The 18,313-nt window shown below is 44.4% G+C and overlaps 1 protein-coding gene across 3 annotated transcripts in view; it reads right to left on the reverse strand.

Moving 5' to 3' along the window:
* Positions 1 to 997: 997 nt before the first annotated feature.
* CHST11 (carbohydrate sulfotransferase 11) overlaps positions 998 to 18,313 on the reverse strand; it is a 179,497-nt gene continuing 162,181 nt past the window's right edge. For all 3 annotated transcript variants that reach the window (XM_086611140.1, XM_086611139.1, XM_086611138.1), the window contains exon 3: positions 998 to 1,846. In XM_086611140.1, the coding sequence (XP_086467266.1) occupies positions 998 to 1,846 (849 nt within the window). The remainder of the gene's footprint in view (positions 1,847 to 18,313) is intronic.

Genomic DNA, 18,313 nt, shown 5'->3' on the forward strand with positions numbered 1-18,313 from the left:
TCAAATTACATGCCCACATCCTTTATAGCAATGTGTCGTGACCTGTGTTTTCTAAGTCAATTTTGGTTGCCCATCTTAAGATCAGTTAGGGAGGCTTGACTTGCAGATGATGGAGCTCCCCCTACCCCCATCCTGGATAAGAATGAAGTCAATGCCAATTGCTTTGGGCATTCAAAAATCTCTACAGTCACTTTCAAAATGCTGGTTTTTTTTTTCTAATAGAACATCTGCATATCTGGATTCATTTGGGCTGGCAGCCTTTAAATTGAGAGACAATGGGACTGGTCATATTCTTGATAAAATCATTAAGTCCAGACTTATAAAAAATTCATGGTTTCTCTTCCCAAGGAATACATTCACATTTCTTTCAGTCATGGGTTTTAGATAACATGAGTCTATCAAAATCTGTTTTACTTTTCCCTTTCAGGGCTAGAAAGATTTTTTTCTGGTATGCTTAAGTGCAATATCACTTTCTGAAGAAATTATTTTCACCACTCTTCTCAAAGCATGTGGTATCAAGAACCATTCCCGTATTTACCTGTACCAAGGGCTAATGGAAGAATATTATTACTCAGAGACAAGCTCAACTGAGGAAAGCACAAAACCAGACTCCTTTTGTCCAAATGTTATCTCACCTCTGCTGCTGAACTGACACCTACCAAGAGACCATGTTTTAAATAAGTATAAATAACATTAATTAGAATTGGAGGAATGCAAGATCAATGAAATTCACCAGAACACAATTAACATTTTTTTAAAACAGTGTAGCAGTATTATTTCATTTCTACAGCTGGATCGTCACAATCCTGTTACCCTGCAAAGAGAGCTGTCCTTTCTTACAGTTGATTTAAATAATTTTGACTGTGCTGCTCGCAGCATCATTCAAAAAAAAGAAAATATTAATTTACAAAATAACCCATTCTCCATATTTATTATGACAAATAAAAATCTTAAATAAAACAGGCTTTCTCTCCCCTCTTTCCCCCCGACCCATCCCTCATTCCAATTTCAGGTAGCTTGGCACTGAGTAATTGAACATTAAAAAATCAAGTTTGTAGACTTCGTACAGCTGCGTTTGGTGCTCGGAGCTGATGTTCTGGAAGAACTCTGTGGTCATTTCGTCAGTAGTTCTCGTAGACTTTGCATAGGTGGGGAACTTCAGGTAGTTGCCTACTCCCGCCAGCTGGAGAACGTAATTTGAATCCTCTTCGAGCGTTTCGTACTTTCCTATGAGGTCGTAGTGGATGTGGCAAGGGTGGCAGAGAGAGTACACAGTCTGCCAGTGCTCGTTGAAGGGCTCTTCTCTTTGGGTGTGCGGGTCAATGAGATACGCCACAAACTCTTCAAATTTCACGTCATCGCCTTTCCGCAGAGCTTCCTGGGTTGCGTTTTTCCTCTGGCGCCTCACGATTTTGGTGCCGTATCGTTTGTGGAAGGAAGTGTTGTACTTCTGGGTGAACTTGTTCCTGTAGGCTGACACCAGTCTCTCAAAAGGCTCGCGAACGAAGAGGAACTTCATGTAGTTTTTCAAGCGGTGGTTGATCTCTGGGATGCTGTACTGGTTGAGGGTCTTCAGGTTCGAAGACACGTGAGCTTCATTGGCTGGGATTTCCATCGGATCGCTGTACTTGCCTCTTCCCGTCAAAACCATCATCACTCTCTTCCAGTTTGTGCAGGCCACTTTGGGAACATAGCAATAGATCATTTCATGATCTTCATCCACAACCAGGTGTTTGAGATCGTTGGGTGTCAGCACGCGGCGCTTCCTGCTAGATACACTGTTTGCTCGGCATGTGTCTGTCACTTGGTCTCGTCTAATCTGATGAAGAATTGCTGTGTTGGACAACTGCAAAGAAAGCACAGGCACCAGTAAGATAAGCAGCTGGGAAACTCTTACTGCCTTTTTGCTTATTATACAAATTAATAGAAAAGTAGATTACTGTCTGTATAGAACAGTTCATTATACGGCTGAATAAAATTGTTCCTGTGCTAGAAGATAAACTGGTTTTGTCTCCAAACTTCTTGACATGTGCTGCTTAAACGCTGCTCACAAAGCGTCCAAGGCTTTGCTTTGAACCCAACACAAGGGAGCACAAGCGCTCCCACAGCCGGATTGCAAGGGTATTTACAACACCCTCATCCTGAGATGCGATAACTGCTTTTCTTAGTCCTGGAAAACAGATCTCCCCTCCACTCTGCAATCCATTGCGCAGCTACAGCAGTGCTGGACCCTGCCCAACCTTTTGCTGTTGAGATGGGGTAGGAAGGCACCAGAGTTGGAAAATTTGTCAAAATGAAAACGGTACGTGCTCATGTTGCTGCTGTCTTTTATGCTAGAGAATTAATAATCGTAGCTTGCTTCTTGGCTATGACCTTGGCAGAAGAAACGATGCCCATGGAGATTTCTGCTACTCCCCAAGGGGAACGTTCACTCAGATGCAATTTCTTGAGGAGCAGGGAGAATATTTGCTATACATTTGCCTCTCTGCTAAAGCCGTATTGACAGAGAAGGAAAGAGCATGTGGCCTTCTAACACACACAGCACTATGTTCACCCATAGCCTTTTATTATTCTGCAAATAGCGCCCTAGCTTTCTACTATTACTGCTACCGGATGCTTTGGAGAAGCTGTAATCTGTCCTGGGAAGGCCCACAAGGGCAGGTGCACAGAGATGGCCACGGTCTCGCCACCAGCCACCTCCTGCCCAGATTGTGTCCAGCGACAACAACAAGAGCGTCTGCTAAGGCAGACGGGAAACAGGGAATACTAGCCCAAGCAAAGGACCACGCCGAGGCAGGGCTCCTGTGTTTGTTTACTCAGAGCCATCTGAGGTGTCTCTGCATGGCACGGTGTTTTGCCGTGCAGCCCTACTCTCACTGCTACAAATGCCTTTTCACATATTCTGAATAAATTGCACCAAAGCAACAGTGAGAAGGTTTTGGTCATGTTATTTACATTTACTTAACACCACTTACCTGTGGATTTCAAAGAGCCTTACGCTCAGTAATTAGTTTAGTCTCAAAGCCAATTGTTAAGGCAAGTATTGATCTTCCTGTTTGATAGGCAAGGAGGTCTGAGATTCCTTCTTGAACGCTGAGTCTTTCAAAAGTGTTTATCTGATACCTTCTAGTTAGGTTCACATGAATCACAGGACACTGCAATGAAGCAGTTGAGGCAATGTAGACTGTATACATCTGCTATGAAGGTGCCTTTGGTTATAGGGGTCTTCCCCCTCACCAATATGATACCCTTGGCAAATTGTTTTGCACCCTCTTGTGGGTTCAGACCAAGCCTCCAGTTCCTGCAGTAACAGCTCAAATCTCTGCTTTCAATACCAGTAGTTAGCTCTGATTCATATTAAAAAAAACCCTTCAAGAATAGGATCTGAATCCACTTTATAGACAAAACCCAAACCAAACAACAAGATGGAACCAAGCCAATTGTAGGACTTCTGAGCTTTAGAAGGAAAGAGAATAGAAACTGCATCCACTACGGACAAATCCTAAGAACCCAGGTTTCACCCGCCCAAGGGGTAGCGAAGGCTTTTGCGACACGTGAACAGCAGAAACTCTCCTTCCCTCTGAGCTGCGGTGGGTTGCAGAGGAATGTCCTCGTAGAATGGGCAACACCAAGGGGGCTGGTGCACCTCAAACTTGGGCAGGAGGACTTTTTTCTCCAGGACAGCATTTATGTGCCAAGCCTGGGACCTCTGTATTTTTTCCAGTGCCACTCGCTACTTCTCCTCTGAATTCCTTGATGCTTTCCTCATCTCATCTCATCTCATCTCATCTCACCTCTTTAGCCTCTTTGTTCAGCAAAATGTTGGCTAATGGTTAAAACATGCAATAGCCCAGTGCAGCTCCTTTAGATAGCTTGGCTCGTCTTTTGCGCGTGTGTGGTATCCCCCTAAATACCTCCCAGGTGCATTTCAAGGGCAGTTTTGTGTTATAGTCCAGGAGATGAGAAGACAGACGTGAAATGTGCTTCATGTTTCCTAGGAAAACTGACTGGCAAGAAGTTTCCAAAATAAGATGTTAGAAAGCAGTTGTCAAGGACCACACAGATTTTTGAAGAAAATTACTTTTCTTGTTAAAAAAAATATAAAATATGTACTTCAATTTATGCTGTCCTCAGAGAGAAACATAACTAATGGTCAGCTCTATTCTGGTTAGAGTTACCAGTGAATAATTTTCAAAGAACTAAACAAAACCCTATGCAAACACACAGACATACAAATTCTCCTCTGCAGACAGATAAAATGCTGAAATCTCTCCTCCTGCAGATTGTCATCAACATCATATAGCACAGCACCGCTGTTTGCCTCTGGTTTTAGAGCAGAAAAAATAAGACATGTCTGAATATACTGCTACATTACAATATGTTAATGCACTGTTATCTGCTTTTCTGCTGCTGTTCTTGGGATAAATACAGAATTAAGTGGATGGGATTCTATGGCTTGTATGAGATAGAAGGTTAGATTTGATAACCTAATGGTTGCTTCCAACCCCAATCTGCAGATGAATCTTTGTAGAGCTGTGCGTTGCTCCCGATTTCATTCCTACATCAATAAGCTAAGCACTTCTTCCCCCTACATTAACATTAATGAGATTCGCAGGCATTCCGAGTAAGGGGAAAATATGCAGCCTTAGTATTTGCAATTGCAAATGAGATTGTACTACATTAAATTCACTTAAAAGATGATACTTGTGCATTTTGAAGTGGCACTTGTGTCCCACTCTTTTTAACATGGAAGAAATATGAAGAAATGGCACAAAAGTCTGGTCAGCTACAGTTACTAAGCACACACCAACACCCCAGGCTCATGCTCTGGCCTGTCTGGCGGCACACAGAACACATACTAAGTATCAACGTAACACTAGAAGTGTATTGCCCTGTTCTCATAAATTACAGTACCTTTTGCTATGGCTGATGGATGAAAGACCATGTAGGAAATATTTGGAAAGCTCTACCTTCTTTTTTTTTTTTTTTTAATTGCCTATTGTCTTCAGATTTTTGGGAAAAAAAAGGCCAATTTAGTGATTGTCCTAGAACATTGTCAACTGTATCAAAACTCCTTTTCTTCTGCAGCTGACTAACACACCTGATGTACCCTGGAAGAGCTGACTCACCTGCTTCCTCCAGAGGAGCAGAGTCCTGCTGGCTCTCCTTGAGATTTAATGGTGACAGCCCTCTTGCTGAAGGAGTGAGCGATGTGAAAGCCACACTTGCACCGCACTAGTGAAAAGTCAGGTAAGGCACTAGAGAGCCTTTAATGGAGCTCCTGCAGAACCACCAAACTCTTCCTTGTAAGCTGCAAACTCCAGAGGACATACTCCATGGTCCCTAGAGCCTCAGCACCATGCAAGGTAACCGTAACAGCATTCTTCAATTTGATATTTTGAAATAATATATTAACACTGAGTTATCTGATGCTAATATGGGTCCTCCTCATTTTAAGTTACAGGAAAGGCTTTTAAGCCACATAATGACGTCACTCCTGAAGCTGGTGAAGGCAACAAGGAAAAAAATAAGATGACGTGAGACTGGAACTACATTTATTTAAAGCAGAGCTCCACTTGGCCAGTGAAAATGTGCTCACAACTAATGAGAAAAATAGACCCTGCAGATTTAAAAACCCAGAGAGATAAAATCAAGGGACAGATATCTTTAAAGCCATGGATGGTGAAGGGCAAATCAAATGAGTAGGGCCACAGACTGTCTTCTGTGAAAGCTATTATAGATGTGGCTACAGGGGAGCTGGGAGAGCACCGCTGCTGCCTGGACACTGATTGCTGCATCTATGGTCATTACCAGAGGTCCCTGCTGATATCGCAGTTCCAGAAGCCACCATAAGTAACAGCCTAAATCCACTCCACTTTTGGAGAGGGCATTTTTAAGCATGTGTGTAGGTTACCCTGAGAACAGTGGGGGGATGGTGATAAAGCCAGTGCTCAGATCTGTCCTCTGACAGTTTGACTTCAGCTGGGCATTAAAGGTTTTGGGAATACATCTGATAAAAGCATCCACTCTTTCCTGAAAGGGCTGACAATACCATAGATGCACTTGATCACGGGTTTTTTTCCCTGCAGAAGTTGTAACGGGGGACAGAGGAGAAGGGCATGTCAAGATCAAAGTTTTTCTTCCTTTTCTGATGCAGCAACGGAGTATAACAGGGAGGCAACATGAGCAGCAGGAGACTCCCAAGCTCAGCAGCATTTAAAAGAAGCAAAGGGAAAAAAAAGTAGTCTGGGGACACTCTGATCCCAGAAGGTTCTCATCTCCATCAGTCCCAAACTAACAATGAGGGAGGAAAGCTAAGTCCAGCACACTCTGCTCATGTGGATGTCTTCTGTACAGTGGGGAGGAAGGCGGGGGGGGAGAGTATTGAGCTTTGAGTGTAGCACACTAGAGAATATACTGACCAAAAATACATATACTGACCAACTGACAATCATCAACCCACGACATGTAAAGGTTATTCAAGGTAAATCGCAGTAATGAGATGGGAGGTATTTTCTTCTGGTTACTTAGGCACAGCAGGATAAAATAATCTTTGAGGGCCTTTCCAAGCTTGATGGCCAAGCAGCAAGTTCAGCTTTAAACACAGGGTGTTTTTAATTAATGTGTTGGGTTTTTTTCTGAATACAGCAGTGTACTGCAAACTAGGAGCAGAGATCAATCCAGTTCACAGGTACCCGCACTGAAAGCACATTTTTAACAGAAGGATGGAAATAACTAAGTGTCACTCAAAGAAAACATGAATTAATTTTTTTCTCTCTACAAAAAGTAGTTTGCAAAGAAGTATCCCTCACACTTAGAAGGCAGGGGTTTATTTATTACTATTGCACTGTCTGCAGCTGCTGCTGGTTCTGCACATTACTGTAACCAGGCTCACAATCAACCTGTGCTGGGAGTGCTAATGTGACATTTGGGCATGGTGGACTAAAAGGCAAAATTATCCAAATTAGTTTAAAGGAGAATAAGGAGGTTAAATATTGTGAATGGGGTTTGCAGTCCCATGTGCTGCTTTTTCTCTTCAGTTTTGCATTCATGAAGACTTTGCATCTGCCTTTAATTCTTCAGTTACACTCGTGTTTGGAGGTTTGGTTTCTGTCCTGCACTAGAACTGTGCAACTTGCCCCGGCATTGCCCTTATCTGTGGTCCAAGCAGCTGTCAACCAAAATCAGCAGCATCTCTGCTGAACACCCGCTTGGGTCTATCCAGTAGCACTGTTAAGCTTAACATAAACCAGATCAAAAATCTTAATGGTATTTGTTTAGAAGGTATGTGCAGCAGGCTCGTACTCCATTGAAAACGAGGTCTTAAAGTGAAAAGTGTCAGACAGACTAACTATAGGTGGCACTAACGGTCCTAGTTATGTGACATCCAGAGAGACAAGTACTTCAGTTGACTAAAATCTCTCGGGTATTATCAGCTCTCCTTTCCCCAGCCCATCAATCACACCATCTGAGCTCTAGAAGGTGTTTGTTATTTAATATAGAAAACGTTTCTCAGTATTATTTATATTTTCTCAAATGCTTAAGGGTGGTTTTTTTGAGCATGAAGTTACACGCAAGCATGTTTTCAATCCTGTTTTCACATAAAAAGCATGCATAAGGTTCTTGCAAACTTGATGGACAGTCTAGTCCATATTTTAGACTATTCTAATACTTGGCTATTACAATTTGGATCCATAATTACCCTACTTGGTGTATATATATATTCTATACACCAAATTCTGAATTGTTTTCTTAAAAACATTCATCACGAGATAATAAAGGGGAACCAGCAATTTTTCATACTTGACAGTCCAAGCATAAGCATTTCTCAAATCATCACAAATAATTATTACTCTTTGCAGACTTCTACCGGTGACAGTCCGACAATTATAGCTATGTGAATCAAAACACTGAATCTAAAAGAACAATTGCATTTTATCTAAAGGGATTTCATCAAACTGACCCAGATTGCAATATTTTTTTCTAAGCAATAGTTTTGCGACGTTTCCTACTTTGACTTATTTGACATTTCATAGCATATTATTCTTGACTTAACTTTTTCAAAAAATTCCCGGCACTCAAATGCAAACCCCACCAAAATGTCAATCGATATTTGTTCAGAGTCCAATAAAGCAGACTAGAAAGCACATCGTGTGTACTGGAGATGAAAATGCTTAACATCGTCCCTGAGAACTTGCGGACAGGCAAACTCGAATACAAATTTGCTCTGAAAACGTCCCTACAGAGCAGCTGGATAATAGAAGATAATGAAACTAATATTAACTTAGGAACATTTTTACTAAGCGAGAACATTTTAGAGACAAATTCTATCCTCTGAAGGAAGCTCTTGAAATATTACAAAGCTGCTTTCTTTTCTCCATTGCATGCGTTGAATTTATTGCCCCACAGAGAAGATAAGGCCGAATATGCATTTTTTTCAAATAATTCTCTATATTGCAACACAAGATAACATTTTCATTTCCCACTGTACAGAATGCACTGGGGCTATGAAAAGAAGCTGCTGAGAATAAAACAGTCATACACAGCAGCCGCTAGCTGCTAGCACTGTATTGTCAAAAATCTGAAATTGCTTCACATACTCCCTCCTTCCTCCTATATGCGATCCCAACTTTGTCCGTGTACGTGAGCCTATAAGGGAAAGGTGAAATAATTCAGAAGTTGCATTACTTTGGGTTTGAATAACGACATACCCCAAACCTGCAGCAACTTTGGCATTCGCTTTTCTTTGTCCCGCTACATGATTTGGGTGCTAGAAAAGAAACAACACTAAACCAGTCAAAATCTGGCAGCAGACACACACACAGCCACAGATGCTGATGCTTTCCTGGGAAAACTTCACAACTAGGTCATTAAGTATTGGCCTTTTTGTATTGGAGAGAAAGTAAAGTACCACAGTGAGCCTAAATGATGCAAAAAGCTCCTTGAAAAATCACAGACTGACACCAAGTGACACCAGCTGTATGTTAAAACCAGCTTTTTAATCAGCCTAAGACTCCATCACACAATAAAGTATGGATTCAGGAAGAAAAGAGCGAGCCCCCTTCTAAATGCCGTCTTATCCTGTATAATCTCAGCGTCTTTGAAAGCCTGTCCATTCCCATTCTCCCTGCTAGAAACTATTTGGACTCATACAATACGTAGGGATTGCCATTAGTAAGATGAATGCCTACATCCTGTAAAATGTCTCCTCTGAACAAGGAGATGGAAAAGTTGGAAGTCCCCAGGAAGACCAGGCGGAAAGAACTATGGCCTGGCCACACAGGAGGTGAAGGATGAGCCACCATGTGTGTTGCTGTTCTGAAGTTCTAGGGGAATCTTATAAACACAGGGCAGGCAAAATCAAAGTGACCGAGTTTAAGTGTGATATACCTGAGAGGTAAGAAATCATGAGGCAGGCCAGAGGAGCCTCGAGCTGGAAGCAATTGAAGCAAAAAATCTTCATGTCAGTCAGTTTCTTGGGATTTAATTTACAGAAGACAAGTTTGGAGCCTCGCGTCGCGTGTAAAAAGAACAGTTTGCATCACCCTTCCAGCGGCCGATGCCGGCTGTCGGAAGCAGGAGAAGGGGAAATTGGCAGATGGCCAGTCCCTCTTTTTTCCCCACAGCAAAAAGAAATGAATGAAACACTGGGCCAGGACCTCAGCTGCCATGGAGGGGTGAGGGTGACGGAGCTGCGGTGCCTTCCTGTGGCGGAGGCTCTGTCCCTGGGAGCCCGACCTCCCCGCGCTGCCGCTGACGCGGCTTGCCACCGCTTTGACAGAAAAGGACGGTGCGTGATGAATTTGTCCGCTCCTGGCGCATTCTTTAAGTGCAGCCATAAATCACTGTTCATATTAAAAAGCTGAAAGGTCTGGCTATCCTATGAATTTCATTTTAAAACGAAAACTTTCTGACCTTTCCCCTCCAACACACACACACAGATGTGCACAGATGTGATGGCTGGAGCTGAGCTCACACTCTCTAGACCTGTGTGTGTAACCTGTAACATGCAGGGGACACAACCACGGTCTTTTTCACCATTCCTGGTCCCCAGGCATGGATGTTTCACCTCTACGCTACAATCACTGGCCACTCAAAGCTCAAGTAGCCCTTAGGAGCCCCTGCCTGTCATCACCTTTGATGGACTTAATTATGCTAATTGGTGACTGACAGACGTATGGCAGCAAGCAGTGAGTTTGCTCTCAGATAGATGAGGGACAGGGAATGGGGACCTGGTGGTGGGACACCTGCTGGCGCTGCAGTTGCTTGGGAAAGGGCTGGGCTTGCAGAATTGCTTACAAGTCACCAGGGACTGCAGTTAGGGTCAGAGAGCCTTTCACTGTTTATCTCATGATTCCCAGGTTGTGTTCAAGGCACAGATGGATCGCAAACCAGGACAACCCAAGCCTGGGGACAAGCACATGCCCTGGGAATCTCAAAACCAAGGGAGTGACCTGTAGCTGCTGTATTTTGCTATTGCATCTCTCTTACGGGAGCTGTAGATGTGGTTTTTCAAGGAGAGGCTTGAGAACTGGTTAGCAAAAGGCACACCATGGACATCTGCAAATGGTGCACCAGGAGGAGCACTGGGCTGGGGATACATGGAGTCAGCCAGGGTGGAGCTGGGAGTAGCCCTTACAAAACAGAGTAAGAAACTGCATTTTAACGTAGCTGGCATCTAGGAGACAATGGAAAAATTGACACTTCTCTGTTGCAAGCAGTTGTGGTAGTACGGGTGAGATAAACTGGGTGGAGGGAGGAAACAGCAGGAGCAAGTAGATACGTAAATACAAAAATGCATAAAAAATTCCACAAGGAGGAAGGGAACAGTCTGCTTTTTGGACTCATTATGGTTAGGACAAGTAGTAATAAAGCTAAACAACAGAGAATCAGTTTAGATGTAGGAAAACTCCCAACAGAAAGGACGTGGTATGTCTGTGCTGAAACAGAGTGAGAAATATCCAGCACTGGGAACCTCCAAGAACCTGCCCAATAACGTGTCAGAGGGACCCAAATGATCGTACCCCCGCAGGCAAGTGTCTCTTTGCAGGTCCTTCAAGCTTCACTAACCTGGGACGGTGGCTTCTGGAAGCTAAGCTCACTGTTGCAAACCTAGGTATTTTACACGCTTCAGGAGCAAGGCTTTCAGCAAATGCTGCAGAGCCACCCAGGCAGAGAGGCCAGTTAGTGCTTTGAACGAAACCTCCCTCAGGAAAAGGCAACAGCATCAAACCACAGGGTGGGCAGAGACCAGATGGGTGCCCAGACACCACCGCGACAGAGACCATGCGAGACCCTGCACAGGACATGGTGGAGGAGATGCGGGCAGCAGGAACATCTGGAATTGCCTGGGACACATGTGCCCCCCTCACCCCGGCAGCTCTGACCTGGCAGCTGATGTTAATGGATTTCTCAGTAACACAAATCCTTCTCCTGTACCTCTGGCTTGCAGCTTCGGTGTTGCACAGTCAAATAGAAATACTTATTTTCTTCTCAGCAGGATATCTGCTTTTTAACTGAACAGAATTTACTCAGTCCCATGCTAAATCAGGGTAATACGTTTCCAATTTTTAACTCAGCGTGTAACACACCAATATTGCTCCAAAGCTTTTGAAACCCAAATAGGAAAAACAGAAGATAGTTGTTGCATAGCTGGTTTCTTTACATATAATTCACGGGCTTCAGCAACCCGCTGGAGGAGAAGGGAACCCTGTAGTTACGTGTTTAGCTGTGTCGAGTCCCCGGCCCCCACGGTCAGGGCAGCCACTCTGTGTGGGACACTGCGGGATGTCCCCTTCTAACACCTCCTCCCTCTCATGAACCAGGGATACAGGCTCAGGCCCCCACCAAGAAATGTGGTGCTGTTTTTTTTAAGGTAGGATGCTGGAAATCGGAGCGATCACACCCGACAGTGTACAACCCTGCCATAAGCTCTGCTTCAGGAGGCTCACTTGCTGTCTAGCTGGACCATGGAAAGGCCTGGAGGAGATGGGGAAGAGAGAGCTGATCTCATCCCTCAGCAGGTTGGTGGCAGAAAGAAGAACAGATTTCATCTCCTATCTCAGTTTGACTCTTTTGACTTTTTTTTTTTTCTTTAATGTAATGATTTGAATTAATTCATCTGGACACAGACTGGCAAAATTCCTAAATACTTTGGATAATGGATTTTCTTCTCCTCAACTAAACTATTACAAATTAACATTGAATTTCTTTTACTTCCCCTCGATGAGGTTATATTTTGCTCGGCCTAAACCTTGCTGTTCCAGGGTAACTTTCCCAGCACTTTTGTCCATGCTGCTCAGTAATGTTCACAGAAGGCGACTAACCAGGGTTGCTCGTTCTCCACAGCCTTAATTACAGTTAACCTGGAACTTTTCACCTTTCTGTTGCAGTACAAAAAGAATTAGATGACCCCTGCTTGAAAAGACAAAAGGCCTTTTCTATTAAAATGCTTGAATCCATTTATAATCTTAATTACAACAGGCTTCCCAAGAAACCTTCCTGCTGTGGAATGAAGTAGTGCAGAAATAAGATTCTGGGTTAACATGGAAAGCCTGTTTTCATCATCCTAGGTCTGATTTCTTCTACCTTGAGATAAACAGCAGTGATTCCAACCCTGATGGATGCTCAGCCCCAAACAAGCCGGCAGCAGTCATTTACTCCAACCCTAACGCTGTCAGGACGAGGCCCAAAGAGGGACCAAAGCAAAAGTCTGAAGATGTACCGTGACACAGGAGAGGGATTTGCTTGCTTTTGCGATGTTTTCTGATTTTGTTTTAAAAAAAACCCCAAATGTTTCGGTCTTTGTGCACCGAAAGAAATTCACTGCCAGTAGCTGACCACAAATGACTCCACCACAGGCTTCTCTGGAAGGCAGAGAGCATCTGCATAAGGCTGCCCTCTCTGTGGTTTTTTTTTTCCCCAAATGCCAGTGTGCTCCATCCACTGTGCCAGCTCTACATCCAATGCTCTGCAGATCTGACCACCAGGCCCTCGCTGGAATCTTCCCGTCTCCCTTGGTCCCTCTGAATTGCAGTGGAGAAGACCTCAGCACAGCAATAAAAGAACAGAAAACATGCTCAGGTAATCTTTGAATCCTGACAAACCTAGAAGTCTCCTGGTTATATTTTTAAGCATCTGACTTGTCACATTAAGCCTTCTTATGTCGGCGCACGAGGACAACGTTAAAAGTAATTTTCATCAGCGATTTAAGACAACCAGAAGGTACAATTATTAGCACGGTGCCTTGTTCATTCTCTTCATCTCTACAGCTGTGTTTACTGTGATTTCTGAGAGTTCTCTGTCTCATCTAATAACAGATCCATTTAGGGACTGCATACTAAACACTAACTTGCAATGGGAGAACAAATTCTTAGTATTACTTTAAAGGGCAGCTATTTTTTTGAAACTGTTCCCTCAACTACACTCTGAAAGAAATTGCACATCATCTTTTTTTCCTTTTTTTTTAAATGCTCATTCTTTTTTAAACTCCCCAAAGAAAATAAGCAGAAAAGGCCGCTCTGAGCTCTTGCTTTTGGGATCCTTCTCCGGCTGCAGCCAAACTCTGTCTCCTTGCGCTCTGCTCCTTTCACGGATGCTGAACGCGCGCCAGCATCTCATCAGTTCCCTCTCTATCTTCTGAAAGGGCTGGCTCCCTCTTCGCTGCTCTTGTATCCTTGTCATTCGCCTTGTCCCACCTGCAGCTTGAGCATGCCAGCAAAGATCGGAAGAAAAAGGAGCTCCGGGACTGAGTTTTCAGCTAGGTCTTGCCCTGCATGTAAAATTCCCCAAAGCAGGTCCTTGCTGTCCCTGAGCTGACTGCAGGGACATTTGTGAGTGCGGAGGGTGTCGAAAGATCGGGGAGATATCCCCTCTCCCCGAGCAGCAGGGCAAGGCGAGTGGCAGAGAGGTGCCAGCCCGCAGCCCTCCGGCCCGAAGGGACGCACGGTCCGACAGGCAGGAGTGAGTCGAGGCATTCAGCTCGACGGGAGCCAAGAGCCGCGCTCGATGGAAACGTGCCCTCTCCTGCACAGCGGGGAACAGGACGGCTCTGTCCCGCGCACAGGGCCAGCGCTGTTCCACCTCCCGCGGGGCTCCTGGCGCGGCGGAGGGTGCGCTTTGCCTTAAGCTGCTCACACGGATGGCTCCCCCTCAGCGTGGGTAAAACACAGAGCCTGGTGGCTTATACCCACCGTGCTGCTTTTCAGTATTACAGCCTTGGAAACGTACTTACAGGAGAACTGACTGCTGACCTCCGGCTACCACTGGCTTCTGTTTGCCTACCCTTACCAGACTGTTACTGTTCTCAGGGCTTTTTACCTTTCTAAGCTGCTTATTTTCTCTTTGATTGACAAATAATGCTAGTAAGCTGGGTGGGAATACATACATCTCCCTATACACATATGCATGCATATGTGTACATGCATTCTGGAGGTGTTCAAGGCCAGGTCGGATGAGGCTTTAAGCAACCTGGTCTAGTGGAAGGTGTCCCTGCCTGTGGCAGGGAAGTTAGAACTAGATGATCTTTAAGGTTCTTCCCAACCCAAACCATTCTGTGATTCCATGATCCCTGCCAACGTCCCAGTGGTAAGCAGCCAGATGGCACACCGGCTTATGTGGCTCACAGACCAGGGCGCACAGGTGCTTCCAGGCAGCACTGAAACATTGAAAGACATTCTCATGCGTAAGTAGGTGGGACTGAAAAAATTCAGTAGCACAGCGGAGGGAAAGCACGCACTGCTGCTCATCTTGCTTAGTCAGGTGGTCTGAGAAGCATTCGTGGTGCCCACAACCAGTCAGTAGCTGGAATCACTATCCTCTCTGATGATTTTAGTCAAGACAGCAGAGGCACCTGAAGCCTCCTGAGAAACATTGGGAGTTGATGCTGTTCTGGCTTATTGAACGGAGGTTGTCTTTCTCCAGAGCTGCTAGGTGACATGGATTTAGGAGCACGGAAAAGTGACAAGTTCACATAGTGTAGGAAGAGCTGATATCCCTGACAGAAGAAGTAAACCTAAATTACAGCTTCCAGCTAAGAGAGCTGTCGTTTTAGATTCTCTATTCAGTAACTTCCACCCACTGGATCTAGGAACGACGAGATAATGGTTCCTCCTCCAACCCGCAGTGTTGCCTGCTGCAGGACCTGTCTTCACAAGGCAGGGAGAGCTGCCAGGGGCTGCTGGGCCCTTCATCCCATGATGGGGCTTCCATGGCACAAAAGCCCCCCACAAACATGCTGATAATTAACAGTGGATTTTGCTCTTTGAATGTATCCTGCCTTTTACGAGATGCATCAGCACAGCTGACCTAGAGATTAACAATGGCATCCAACTGCTCTCAACACTTTTAGGTCTGCATTTCAAATACAAAACTGATTTCATAAAAGTCTGCTTATCCTGTTGTTTCTAAATCCCTTCTGGAGGTTAATACTAGCTGGAGCAGATCACCATGTGAAGGTCCATTTGCAAGGACCACACTTAAACGCTTTTGATCAGGCGTCTGCAACCCTATATCCATTCCTGTAATCCATCCCCATGTGTATCTTCCAACTGCTGTGTATCCCACCTAGCACAAGCAGGGAAGTCTCACAAAGCCTCTTCCCAACTTCTCCTACTGTTTTTAGAGATCTTCTCTTCCTGCTCCACGACCTAACTTTATCTCCAGCTTTTTTTGTTTAAAAATAAGCTTTGCTCACAGGGGAAAGCAGTACGTGGGATCGCTGCTTCCAGGAACAAACTGTAATTTCATTCAACTTGAAATTGACCAAAATCTCTCATGGACCAGTTGGAGAGGGTCCAGAGGAGGGCAACGAAGATGATAAGAGGGCTGGAGCACCTTTCCTATGAGGACAGGCTGAAAGAGTTGGGGCTGTTCAGCCTGGAGAAGAGGAGGCTCCGGGGTGACCTTATAGCGGTCTTCCAGTACCTCAAGGGGGCCTACAGGAAAGATGGGGAGAGGCTGTTCAGGAGGGCCAGTTATGATAGGACAAGGGGTAATGGTTTTAAAATAGAGGGAGGTAGGTTCAGGTTGGATATTAGGAAAAAATTTTTACTATGAGAGTGGTAGAACACTGGAACAGGTTGCCCAGAGAGGTGGTGGATGCTCCATCCCTGGAGACGTTCAAGGCCAGGTTGGACAAGGCCCTGAGCAACCTGATCTAGTTGGAGATATCCCTGTTCCTTGCAGGGGGGTTGGACTAGATGACCTTTGAAGGTCCCTTCCAGCCCTAACCATTCTATGATTCTATAACTTCTCCTGTCCTCCTGGGCACCCTCTTCTTCCAGCTTGCCATCACCTCTCTTTATGTGCGTGCAAGTGCAAACCCCCAACTTCAGTCCCTCTCCCCAGTGCTCTTCAGCAGTGGTCAAGGCCCCCTAACTCACCTCATTAACACTGCTGCGTTCTCTCAGTCCCTGGTTAATGCAATACAGGGTCCGAGGTAATCCAAATTATTTTGAGGTTATTCTTAACTCTTCATTCTGCTAGAACTTCTTTTCATTTGTGCCTCTCACTGCTCTTTCCTCACTCTCCTTGGCTGCTCTTCATTTAACCCCTCCAGCGTCCCTTTCACAAGCTGCACTCAATACCGCTAGAGCTCAAGTTGAACTTTCAAACCCACAGAGGGCTGGGAGCAGAGTGGGAGATGCAAACATTTTCAAAGGAAGACACGAATGTTAAACAGGATGAGTAAGAGGCTGCTCCAAAACACACATAGTACTTAGGAGATTGAGATAAAGCAGCTACCATACACTACTAGTTTAAGCCTGATGCAGAACATCTGCTCCTGTTTCGCTTTCAATGATTCATGTTCTCGTCTGCAGCTCCAGAGAGAGAAAGACCACCTGAGCAGAGATAAACTGCAGGTTCACTTATATTGGTTCCAGGAGGAGAAAACACTTGCCAAGATTAGCTGAGGAAAACTGAACTGCTGAACAGCCAGCTAGGCTATGCAGAGCCTATCCATCAGCCTAATAATACTTTTGGTTCCCTCTTCATCCACCCCAACATTGCAGACAGGATTGGGCCCCTCTCGGCCTTCCCTCCCCACTTAGTTTTTGTGGATCAACTGAGATCAGTAAATCTTAGGAGCTCAACTATAGTTTAAAATTACACCTTGTGGGAAGTACTGAGAGATCTCCCTATGGCAAGGTAGTGAAGCTGTCCTGAGTCCACTAAAACATGGGCATATTTTAGCTATGACCTGCCTTGTTAGGGTCTGAAGGCAACAGATGTACACATTCAATGGGAATAAATGCTGGTTCCCAAATAAACCTCAGATAAACTGCAGAGGGATCTGCAGGTGCTGGCAGGATGGATAATTCCTTCTGAAGCTGCATCTGGAGCTGCTATTGCAGATTGAGGTCTGGGGTAAAAATAACACTCAGTACATATCTGGTCTTTTTCCATCTGTAAACTTCAAAGCATAATGCTTCATCTCCCCTTTCCAGATGTGAGAGGCAAGCCACAAAGAACTGGTCCAGTGTTGCTGCATTTTTCTACCATCTTCACAAGCTGAACCTTGTCCTTTCACAATATCTCTTCCCTGCCAAAGCACAACTCTGCCAGGTTCAAGGCAAGACAACCCAATGCTACCAGAACTTTCAATTTTCTGTGATTCTGCTCGTATTTTAAAGACGGTGGATGGGGTTCATTTTTCAGCCCTAGTTCCTGGTACTTTTCTGGGACAATTTCAGAACAAAATACCTCTTTAAATATTTGTCCTCCCTGAAGTTTCTAGTCCTCTCAGTTCTATAAAGGTTAAGTAAATGGATTAAACTAGAGTCTCAAAATTCAGGTTGAGAAACTGTGGCAGTACAGCATGCTGGTATCATCAGATTACAGATATTCAAAGCATTTGGTTTAGATTTACACCTTTCCCTCTTCATTATTTCTTTCCTGACCAATGCTTGCAAGATTCACCATTGGGTGTAATTTCCATATCAAGTTGGTGTCTATGAGAAATTAACAACAGACATTTGGCACTGCCTGTTGTGAAAACGTATAGCATGCACTGCAGCAACATATACAGTTTTCCATTTATCAAAACAACTACCTTACATGCCACTGACATCTAATGGAAAGTTATCAAAGTTCGGTACAGTCAGAGCACTCCAGGATGTGATATTGGGAAAATCACTTAAAGTACAAAAAAGGAAGGTTACATGTGTTGCTCTGGTTTTTATTTTGATAATACAAGTTTGCCACATCCCTGAAAATTAACCTGTATGTTACTGAAAAATACATAAGGTTCACAAATTTATGAAGGTCATGATGAGAAGTAAAAGGCAGCATTTGATTTTTTATGGAAAAGTAC

The sequence above is a fragment of the Tauraco erythrolophus genome, chromosome 4 (genome assembly GCF_009769465.1).
Source record: "Tauraco erythrolophus isolate bTauEry1 chromosome 4, bTauEry1.pri, whole genome shotgun sequence".
NCBI classification, from domain to species: Eukaryota; Metazoa; Chordata; class Aves; order Musophagiformes; family Musophagidae; genus Tauraco; species Tauraco erythrolophus.